Source organism: Barbus barbus (genome assembly GCF_936440315.1).
Source record: "Barbus barbus genome assembly, chromosome: 41".
In the NCBI taxonomy this organism is placed as follows: domain Eukaryota; kingdom Metazoa; phylum Chordata; class Actinopteri; order Cypriniformes; family Cyprinidae; genus Barbus; species Barbus barbus.
Window position 1 is genome coordinate 5,651,215 of NC_136719.1, and position 12,204 is coordinate 5,663,418.

At 38.9% G+C, this 12,204-nt stretch overlaps 1 protein-coding gene across 1 annotated transcript in view; it reads left to right on the forward strand.

Annotated features, from left to right (window-relative positions):
- The first annotated feature begins 443 nt into the window (after positions 1-443).
- The window catches only part of LOC306860819 (leucine-rich repeat-containing G-protein coupled receptor 6-like), an 89,901-nt gene continuing 78,140 nt past the window's right edge, over positions 444-12,204 (forward strand). Inside the window, exon 1 of the mRNA XM_079402762.1 lies at positions 444-853. Within this exon, the coding sequence (XP_079258888.1) occupies positions 660-853 (194 nt within the window). The 5' untranslated portion in view covers positions 444-659. The remainder of the gene's footprint in view (positions 854-12,204) is intronic.

A 12,204-nucleotide genomic window follows, 5' to 3' on the forward strand; every position in this document is an offset into this window, starting at 1 on the left:
AAAACACCATGTAGCGTTGCTCCAAGAGAAATGGAGCAAAACGACATTCACGTATGATTTATATGGAGCAACGGCAAGAGAAGCGGTTGGTGCTTGACAGCTAAATTTGCATTGCAGGATTTAGGGGAATTTTCCACGAAAGTCTGGATTGCAGCAGTTGTAGAAAAGTAATTGTGAGAGGAGGATTGTGTTAGCTCTAAAGGTATGATGGGAAGGCATAGTGAAAATTAAATCTCTGCGTACAGCATACAGTCCCCCCTCTCAGAGTTGGGCTCTCCTACTTTCTTCCAACCATCCACTCCAGCTGCCTGAGGCAGAAAGAGCGTGCAAGAGAAAGTAGGAGGAGTGCTGTGCCGGCCGGCTCCGCCCTCCAAAAGCTCCGGGCCAATCAGAGGAGCACTGCAAGCTTCCACTACAATAGGTGAATGTCTCCTAAGTGAGATGAGACGCGAGAGAGAGAGAGAAGACCCGTGTAAGCCCCTGACTGACTCATTCACCCATGGGAGTTTGAAGTGACAGAATAAATCTACAGAGACGAGGCTCAGGATAACATTTCAGAGAGCGGACAGACACATCCACACAAACAGAGCTACAGCTGAGTGAGACTTCAGATAGATATACAGCTCATCCACAGAAAGACAAGAGTTGGAGTCATTGTCATGTTGGTGGTGTTACTGATCCTGCATGCTGTCTCGTGTGCCCATTCTCATGGGCTGCCGGGTGCCACTGTGCCTGGGAAACAGTGCCCGTCTGTGTGCCAGTGTGAGGAGGATGGAATCCTACTGCTTGTGGACTGCTCCGAACAAGGACTATCCAGTGTGCCAACCGACCTAAGTCCTTTGACGTCTTACCTGTGAGTATGCCCTCCTGCTTTCATCACCCACTTTGCTGAGAGAGTAAGGGGTTGTGAATAGTTCTTGCAGGATGTTTGGTTTCATTACATTAAATATCTTCAAAAGGATGCTGAAAGTTTATTGTTTTATGCCTGGATGAGGAGTTTGGAAGATATGAAATGCTCTAGGTTAATAACAGGCTCTAAGATCAGTGCTTCTCAACTGGTTTTGTTTCAAGACCCAGAACTTGTATCACTCAAATAATAGTGATTGTTCAGAGGTTAACACAATTGACTATTAGAATTGGTTGATATTATCATGAGCTACAAACAGCGAAGTTATTAGCAAGAGATAGACTGACAATTTTGGTTTCATAAGGATCTGTGGTTTCATGCTCTCAGCGGTTGCACAAAACACATTTAGGTCTTCATAAATCATATTTATGCTCAAGTGCACCTGTATTTAATGTAGTCTGTGGCATGTTTTCTTTTATCTTGAGTAATTTGTTTGTGGTTTATTAGGATGAGTGCAAGTCAGGCTTTTACCTGGCATTTGTCTGATTTGACTGTTTCTACTAAGTGACTGATGGATTTGTGATTGAGCGCATGACCATGTCAACGAGAACCATATGGGACGTGTTTATTTCCTCGGTTTAATGCTTATATTTTAAATGATCGTTATTATTAAAATTATTTATGCTATCCTAATTATGATTATGAAATTAGATGCATTATATTATTAAGATATATATAATTTTCCCCTGTGACCTTTCATTTCTGATCCAATTTAGGATGTATGACATACATGTGATCTGTCCTGAGTGATCAGTGTTGATGTGTACCTTCAGTTAGGACTCTAATATAAAATATGTGAAACTACATTGACCCAAATGGGACACTTTCAGCGCGAGCGAATCGTACAGACGATTCTTTTTTCCCATGTGTCCTGTGACAGTTCTCAGTGCAGCGGTATCTGATGGGAACGTGTGCGTAGAGTGATGCAGTGGGGCGCTCCATACATTATTGGGTTTCTCCATGTCATTTGGAAGCCTGTTGGGTTTAAGTCCATGCTAATCGCTAAGGCATGCCATATGTCCCCTGATTGTGAATGATGACGCAAAGGAGGACTCAAATGTTCGCTCATAAAACATTGTGCAGCTCACGTGAATCAATAACTGGAGAGAGTTGTGTTTCAGGCTTCGGAGGAAGTGTAGCTCATGGTTGGGAACTGGATTGCAAACACGTACCACAACCTTTCAAACATATTGAAACGTCTTGAGCAGCATCTCTAGACAGTTGCAAGTGCATAAGATTGTATCTCTTTTTTATTCTGCTAGTGTTATAGGGATTGTTATTGCATTGTGCAATATATCGCATGACTTCATATTTAAAGTCCATTTATTACTTTTATTAAACACTGCAGCAAATTGTATCAATATAATGAGGATTTTAACAAAACTTTAATAGAATCTCAATCTAGTGTTCAATGAATATTCCAGCCAATGCTATTGGTCAAACTGATTCTGCTATGTATTTCACAAACTTTCATAAAGTTATTGATTTTAAAGTTTCATTATAAGTCTGTGCAAATAAGACCAGCAGTCTTTCACATGCAATGCCTCGTCTAACACTTTTTTTCTTCACCGGAGGAGAGCAGATTGATGTAAATATTGACTGAGCTTTGATGTGCATGTCATTGTTGAGATGTCAAAGTGTGTGTTTAAGCACGACGGTGACCGTTCTGCAAGAAAGCTCTGTTCTACTGAAGCCATTTACTCAAAGTGCTCATTCATCGGTCGTCTTTTTTTATGCCAAACTTTGTCAAACCAAGAAAAAGTGTTTGCATAAGACATGTACAGAACATGCAACTGCTTTCCGGTCTGATTTCTATTGCTTATGCCCTGGCCTGTTGTTATTATTCCACTTTGAACTGCTATAACTTCTAATCCCTGCACTGAAAACTCACCAAACTTTAAATGCATGAAGTGTCTGTGGCCAATGGTTGCATTTTGATTTTGCATTGCTTACATTTCAATTATAAGATGTATGGTTGCCTAGCAACCAGCGCTTAAATGAGCATTATTTAAAATAATATCAACCCAGCAGCCCTATTTTAATTATTTTGCCTTGCAATTTTCATGAACTGCTTTTCTAGTGGATATGATATCTTTTACACTTTAATATGCAAATCAGTAATAAATAAATAAACAAACAATCAAAATGTTCTTTCATCTCTGCAAAAGCATCCGTACTAAATGGATTCAATTAATATTTTGCTTCTATTATGCTTTATATTTCTATGCACATAACAAGCAGATACTACTATCATCACCATTTTATGCATGGTGGGTCTTGCTTAACATTGAATTTAGATAAAATAATTGATAGAGCAAAAAGTAAAGCACAAGTGGGAGCTGTGTGAACGTGCTACTGAGAAAGCAGGCAGCAGCACTGGACATTCTGCCAGTATTAAATGCCTGTCCTGTCTCGCTCTGCAGCGTTCGCCCATATGGGACAACAGGTGCCCCGAGGGGCGGAAAAAGTCTGTCACCAAGAGAGTCTGTTTTTGCACTGATTTTTGTTTGTTTCTGTTGGTTTCAACAGGAGTGGACGTTAGGTACATCAGATGAGGAAAAGTTAGAGATTGCTGTTTTGTACACTAAGATGAATAACACTCGCGTACACATTCCTAAACACACTGACTGCTGATTGATTTATAGTCGTAGAGACGGAAGATCTAAAAAGCCTGGAAATTAAATCTTCACACAAACGTCATGGCGCTGTTGCCTTGAGAAGAAGCAGCACATCAGATATCCATTCAAAATTCATTTACTCAACCTCAAACCTGTACGACTTTCAAACCTCCTTTTCAACCCTGTATGACTTTTTTTCTTCTGCAGATAACAAAAGAAGATATTTTAAAGAATGTTTGTCTATACAATGAAAGTCAATGGGGCCTAAAACAATATTGGGCCCCACTGACTTTCATTGAATGAACGGAAATTGTTTAAACTTTTTGTCTTATTTTGTATTCATGAGGTTGAGTAAAAGATGACAATTTTTTATTTTTCAGGATTCAGCCTCTTTTAATGTCAAATTAATGTTTGTCTTTCAGTACAGATGCAGATAGAAGCTTTTAGTTCTTTCAGGAGATTACAAGGCATTTTACAACTATACAATATGTGCCATAGTTGACAATATTTAGTTTTTGAAATAAAAAAATAATGTTATAAATACTCAAGTTCATATCTTTGAGCAGCACATTTAATCTAGTAACAGTATATTACAATCACATATATTACAGTTGGTTCTTATATATTAGGAAACAGGGGTGCTTTAAGGCAATATTTAAATAATTGTAACTATAGGAAACTAAAGATAAAACCCTCAATTCAAAGAAAACACTGACAATGTCTTTTAGAGCTGTAATGAAACCAGTTGGAATCAGGTTAGCTCAGCTGAAGATGAGTACAAGCATCAACCAACATCAACCTCAAACCTCAAAGCTGCCAGTCCATTCCCTGAAGCCAAGGGCCATATATTTTCTTCTCTCTCAGGGCAATTTTCTACACAAACACAAATTAATGTTGAGCTCGAGCTGAGGGCTGCAGACACATGTTTTTGCTTACTGGCCTGCCTCAACTTCCAGTGCTTTGGCCTTGAAACCTTTTAGAGTCAAACACAAGAACAGAGCGAGTGTGTGAAAGATGCCTTCAAGTTCTGAAGTGTGTTGTGTTATCTGATTTGAGGGCCATAAATCTATTTGCAGGCCTTTTTGGCCAGTGATTTATATTTTAAGGGACAAACAGGAAGAATTAACACCTAAATCACTGTGTAACAAATATTACAAACAGCTGGAACTAATTTTATATACACTTATCAATTATGTCACAAAACCATGTAACAATTTTTTTTTTAATTCAGTCAACACAAAATGCTGTTCGCAACCCATTTTACTAAAATATTTATGAATAAATACAGATATAAAATGAGAAAAAAATGACAGTAGAGAATTTACAGGAAGTGTCTGTGGCCAATTTTTGCATTGCTGACATTTTAATGATGGGATGTATGGTTGCCTAGCAACCAGTGCTTAAATGAGCATTATTTAAAATGTCAACCCAGCATCCCTATTTTAATTATGTTTTGTCTTGCAATTATTATAATTTTTTTAAACTTGATTTTTTTTTATTGTTTTTTCATGAACTGCGTTTCTAGTGGATCTGAGATATTTTTCACTTTAATATGCAAATCAGTAATTAATAAATAAATAAATAGGTGTTGAGTTTTTTTTTTTGTTTTTGTGTTTTTGGAAAGGAACTTAAGATTCAAATTCAGGTCGCCAAAAGCGCTGCCCATGAGGCTACTGACTCCAGCAGCTAAATATTATTTGATAAAAGACTAGTTTTTGTTTATTTATTTTTTAATTTTTAATTCATAGTGACTAAGTGCTGTTGAGAAAACAGTTGTTAAATGTATGGTTTAATTTGACCTAGCATCTAGTACCTAGTAGTTAACACACACGAGTTGCTACATGGTGCTCATACTGAGAAGAGAAGTTTGAATAGGGCTTACATAATTTCCCGATCTCTTTCCTGCTGCTTTGTTGCATCATTTCTTGTCCTCTCTCTATGTTGTCAATTAAAATGATAAAAACATTAGCAAAAAGTTTAGAAGAAGGCCTTCTCAGGATCAGGGCTCAGATCTTCAGGGTTGTTTATGCACTTCTGAATCCTAGTGAATTCAACTCTGGCAACATACATCATTAAACAGCTCCAAGGGCTCTAATGGTCTCTGCGTTTAACCACCTAAGCTCTTCAATGAAACAGGGTGATAATGGTCTTTTCATCCTGGCAGTGGTGAACGCTTTGAGCTTTATAATGTGGTAAGTTTGTAGGCTGATCCCTCAGGGGGTGCTAGCAGACAAACTGCACGGACAATCACTCACAGCTTTGATTCTTATGGTACCACTGCAAAGCAACACAGTGGGATTCACGTAGAGCAAAAAGCTAAGGAATAACATCACAGCTGAGGTGCTTCAGTGGATTTATATTGCTGTATATACCCTTCATCAACAGCCCATTACCAAAACCCAGTCTCTCCAAGAAGTAATACTCGAAATTTAACAAATATATGAAACACATGGACAAATTTGGCATTCTCGCTGACTGTTCCTCAGAGAAAGAGAATAAAAACTTTCTTCAAGTGAAGCTCCAAATGTCAACGGGATATCTGGAATGGTGAGTTTAATAAAAACCCCCAGCTGACAAAATCCACAGTTTACAGAGATGTACATATTTTCTGGGGGTGAAATTTCACCATGGGTTCATGACTGAAGAAGGTGAAAGTTATGTATTATGTCTGGTTGAAGTGGGAAGACGGCTTAGACTCTGACCGTAGATCTCAGCTCACGGTACCCCCAGTGGCCTGTTTACCTGGTTTGTGTGTAAGGACAGGTCATGGACAAGGCACCGGGGAGGGAGTTTGATCTTTTCAGAGCATTGGACAATTCAAACAGACATAGGAATCTACCATACTGATGTGCAATGTAGTGAGTGAGTGAGAGGGGTCAGGATGTACAACATACCCTCCAGGCTGTAGGACAGACAGAGGTATGTTTACACCCGAGCGTGTACTTGCAGAACCAAATCACAGTCAGGATACATGACTACAAGCTTTTTCTCACTGCCTCATTTTGTTTTTATTTTTTTTAAACTTCTCTATACAACTTATGAAATTTGTGGAGGAAAAAAAACAACACATTTCATAAATTCCTCAGTTCCTCATTTCAAATTCCGGATAAAAAGGCTGAATGGAAAGAAAAACAAATAAACAAAAAACAGGCCGTGCATTTTTTTTCTCCAAGCAGAATGTCTTGTCATTAACACACAACTCCATTTGTGTACAAGCTAGTACACATACAGAGAGTCGCAGACTCAACTTCACCCTCAAACAAACATGGGAGTGATTGTTCATTTCCTTCTCTTCCCGTTACCTAACAGTGAAACGAGAGCAATTAGTGCCCTGTGAAGTCAGCCCGAAAATAGTCAGAGCCCATGCAGGATAAATAAACCAGTGGACCTACCGCAGACTGCCTCATCTCCAGAACATCTTTAAATAGATCCAGAGCTGGAGGAGAAGACCCGAATGCTTCTACTCCGCATGCTGTAGAAAACCCCAACCTGAGAAGCAAACCCCGTGTGGGACTCCCTAAATATTATGTAGGATTGTATATATGTAGAACTTGGTCACATCATCAACTGTTATTGATTGGAGACTTTCCTTCAAGGCCACTTCCTTCCTAGGTTCCTGATCCATCTTTGAAATAAAGGCTTTCTTCTTTCCTTTTTTTTTTTTTTTTTTTTTGTCTGTAGGACATAAGGAATGGAATTTGTCTAATGTGGATGTGGAATGTATCTAAGCACATAACGTTTCAGAGGAGTTTCAGACTGTTGTCATGGCATATAAGATACCAAGATCTGCCATCATAAGTAAGACATCTCAATATGAAATTATTCAAATGACTGTAAAAATGGTCTCATTTGTCTTCAGAGGAATTTTAAGAAAAACATCTGTGACAAAGATGATTAAGTGAACCTAAGTGAGAATTTTCCTGGTCTATGAAAGAGCAACCAAAGAGCAAAACAATTTTCCTGTGGGTAAGGGAATAACAACTGAATCAGTGGCTAAGTGTGGATTCTGTCCTTTTCTATGGCAGAGGTGCATAAATCACCCCCTGGGCAAACTTGACAATCCATAACAGACCTGTGTGGGGGTCTCTTAACCTGTGGTTAAGTCTTTAGCCGCATTTCACCATCGGCTCTTTGGATCTGACAGAAGCTATAAACTGTGCTTTTGAGGTGCCATGTTCTCACCCTCTCAAACACCACTGGAAACCTTAAGGGAGGACAATGGCTGGTAAATAAGAGACCCAGAATACTGTTCGTTAAGTGGAAATGGTTTATACAGAAGCTCAGATTTCAGATTCATGATCCTAACGTAAAGGAGCCCAGTCGCACAAAAGCGGGAATGGTTAACTGCTCATCCAGAGATGCTTGGGATCCACACATGTGAGAAGCCGTCTACTCAAATGAAGGTGCAAATTGAACCTTCTGAGTTTCCAAATAGATTACTTTACATGCATACAGCTTACAGCATTACACAGTCCCCCCGTAATGTTTTTTTAATGAGTTTGCTTACATTTGCCGCATTGAGAATATACAACTCATTCAAGATTGCAATATGTGGACTAGGAAGGATCGCTGGCCAGACTGAGGCAGGCTCAAAGCAGGAATTTTAAACTGAAATGTTTCCTTATCTGAACTATTTAGGGCTGTGCCTTGCATCAGGAAAGATTACTCACTGAATCCTGGTTACTATCTATGTATCAGGCTTATTTGAGAAGGTTTCCTCACCAAACTAGGAAAGGGACATCTCATAACCTGCTTCCCTGTCATAACCAGAGGAAGATTTTCGTCATATGTTTTTAGTGCAGCAACTGGAAACATTCTATAACCAGACAAACATTTTAAAATCATCTAGGAAGGTAAATTGGAGTGACACTTTCTTAGTCTTTCGTGGAGGACTCAAGTTAGGGCATTTCTGATGGATGGCTAGTTTATTCTGGGCGTTGTGTCTAGCAGGAAAAGATGAGAGAATGGTTGCTTAAGAAGGGAGCCATGAAGTATGCGTGACGTGCCGGAGTCGCATCACTTGCAGATGCACATCTCTGAAAGAAGTAAAACTGCAGTCCAAAGAAATCCATTCAGTGCCCACTGCATCGTAAACCAGCCAACTACGCTCATACCTCACATGCACATGCCGAAATGCAGGTGGTGCCCTTAAACTGTGAGGAATCTACACATCAGGAACCTTGTAAACAAGATCTTTGAAAATCGCAACTTTGTTTGATGTGTAGAGTTGTGCCAAAGAAAACATGGTGTGCTTTTTAAGAGCGACTGTGAGAGAATAATTAAAATCAAAGCCAATTATTGTGTAATAGACTGAAAATTACCACTCCGGGAGTTATTTCCCGGAAGGATGGAAAATGCCTTTTTGAATGTGTGCCGAGAAGTTAAACGAGATTGAGTGCTAGTGTACTCTCAAGTTGAACATAGCCTCTCCCAACTGACCAATGCTGATAAACGAATATGATCAGTTTTCAATAATACCATTAAGAAACTCTATTGCAGGCAAGAACCTTGCCATCTGTAAATATACAACCCTTTATGACTAAAATCATTGCATGTTCTTACTCGCCAAACTGCTGGCGAACATCAAAGGTATAAGCGAAAAGGCATTACAGATGATTTGCCACTTTGAATATGGACAGTTGTTCTGCTTTGAGACTTTGAAACTTTATTGAGATGCCCAGCATACAGTATCTGATGAAAATAAATGAAAAGAGTAAGAGCTGATGTTGAGGTCACCATGTGATTTTTTTTTTTTTTTTTTTAATGCGTTCCATTGGCTTTGACATGCATATTAGGTTTCCCAACTCAAAACTCAAAGCAAATGTCAATGGAAAAACTTTGTCATTTGCCTATTGAACAGTCTTTATCTGTAAGCACTATTTCCCATGGCCAGTGTCTTGTGAAGTCAGATAAACCATCTCGTACATCTTCAGAGTTGGGATTGGGACCTCCAGGGACAGGGTGAGCTCCAGCCAGTGAAAAGGATAGATGGAGAGGGCGTTCTCTCCGCCCGACCTGCAGCTGTCTCAGCTGCTCGCCACTGGGGACTACAGGAAATGTATTGCAATAATCATCTCTCTAGGCAACACATTAAATAGCGCACTCCTGCTTTGAAAAGGCTTTGAAAGACATTCTCTTTGATACTTGATTAGAGAGTGAAGTTTTCAGGAGGTGGCAAACAGTCTTAACATGTAGAGAGTCGTTGGATTTTTTTTTTTTTTTTTTTTTGCTTCCTTTGGTGCTAGTGCGGTTGATTGGTTATTTTACTATATATGAAGGTAGTAACTGTTGAGTTTGCATATTACATTTTAAATGAGATGAAATTACTGTTTCATTTAAAAAAATTTTTTTTACTATTTTACGAACCACAATGTTGAAGGTACCCAGACCGTATTTTAGATCATCTTTTATATCTGCATCATGTTTAAATTCACTCCTTAACATTCAAACTCCACCTCTCTTCTCCTAGAAGCAGGTCAGCATGGTTTAGTGTAAACGTGTGTGTGTCAAAAAATATTTTTTGTTTGTAAAAGACTGAACAAAACTACAGATTGGGCCCTATAATGATTTATCGGACGTTCCAGATGAACGGCGAGTAGAACATGCTGAATGCATCATAAAAATGAAAACGTGTAATTTACTTAACTCTCTTTGCAGCACAAAAGTCACTTGTAGACTGAAATGAAGTCTTTACTACATCTGAAACATGACTTTAAAACTTATTAACATACTTTTGGAGAACTAGGCTTCAAATATTGTAAAGTTCAAGACATAGATCAATGCAACCTTTGATATTAATTAAACAGCAAGACCCACATAGCAAACGGTCTTGGCCCAAATGTGGCCTCAAGCTGGCACTGCTGGCCTCCTGTTGGCAATGGCATGTACCCATTCAGCCAGAGCTGGGCCATGTGTGGCAATGATGGCACGGCTTGGATTATGGCAAACAATATGAGGGCCGATTGTTGGTGGGAGGAGTGTGGCCCAGATCAAGCAGTGACCTGACAGCATATTATGTGACCCATGAAAAACACGATAAATAAAATATATAATGATTACAGAAATTTTAATGAAGTGTAGTACTGTTTAAATGTAATCTTTGAAATGGCAAGTCAAAACAGAATGAAACATTATCATTTCAAAATTAAGCAAATCAGTAAATCAGGCAACTGCATTGAACTGCACTTAATTATAATTTGATTATATTTTATATTATTATTCTCAGTACAAATAATTTTAGAATCCTTAGAGAGAGAGAGAGATCATTTGACCATTTTATTTATTTGCCCATATTTATTTGGTTTACCATGGGGCACATCGTTTTATTAATATGCTGTCAACCACAAGCACTAAATAAAATTATCATAAAAGCATTTTATTTTTATTCAAATCCTCGGTATCCATATGATGACTTGTGTGAGGAACAGATCCAAATTCAAACCATTCATCAGCGATGTCCCTCTGTAGCTAAAGTAACAATTAAAAAAATTGCCATTAGGAAGTTTTACAACAAGTTTTGCAGCAGCGATATCAAACGCTCATTGGCTCTCACCGGTTTCGTCATAGTTTGCGACATGCCATGTTTCCAGTAATGCGTGTTTTGAATAAGAAACATGGGCCCTCACGGAGTGGAAAGATAGTGTTTTCAGCGTTTAACAACTTTAATTACGCCCTGCTCCTCGCACTAAACTATTATATCCTGCCAGAGAGGACTGCGACTGCAATGTATCGTCATTTGGACTACTGTGGTACTGCTCTTTGACATTTCTGCAATAAATTATTGATTACATATTTCTGTAATGTTTCTCTTAAAGACTGTATACTTTATACTCTCACTCTTTAATGGTTGATTTGTTTATAAAAATAAAACATTTTCAATGCAATACGTTTTTTATTGCACAGTTACATGACCTGTGGACTTTAAGGCTGATTTTCTATTCAGTTTAATTGGCATAGTTTGTGTGTACATTACCAAAACATTTCACAAAATGAATGGCGATTGTAGTAATACACAATACAATAATATCAAATTTTAATATTCTGTATTGGGTCTGGACTATATAAGACTCAGGTGTGGCTCAGATTTTGGGATTCTGGTTTACTTAAGGCTGAGAATTGGTACCAATAATAAAATCTGTTTTGGCCCAGTCCAGGGCCCGTTAAGGGTGATTACTGGCTGTGATTCAGGCCGGTAATGACCCATGTGTGACCCTTGTCTTTAATCCAGTTCTGGGCCACTTCAGGGCTGTAATTCTTTGCGGTACTTGGGCCGAGGGAAAAGTGATTGTGTGGCCCGGAGCTGGGCCAGAAAGATTTGCTATGTGTCTGCTTTGGGGCAAAGAGACAGCTAGACCATAAGCGTTTTGGGACACTGCATGTGTTGAAGCTGTACCCTACCATTAAGTATCTATATCTAGCCATGGTGTTCATGTGGACTGAATCTGGCTTGCAACATTTTCAGTTCCTCCCTCTTGTCTCCATCATGTCCTCACTATTTTAACCTCAGGGGTCCAATCCTGCTCCTGGAAGACCACTGTCCAGCAGAGTTAGCCCCTATTAAACCTACCTGAACCAGCTAATCAAGGTCTTACTAGGCATACTAGAAATGTCCAGGCAGGTGTGTTGAGGTAAGTTGGAGCTAAACTCTGCAGGACAGTGGCTCTCCATGACCAAGTTTTG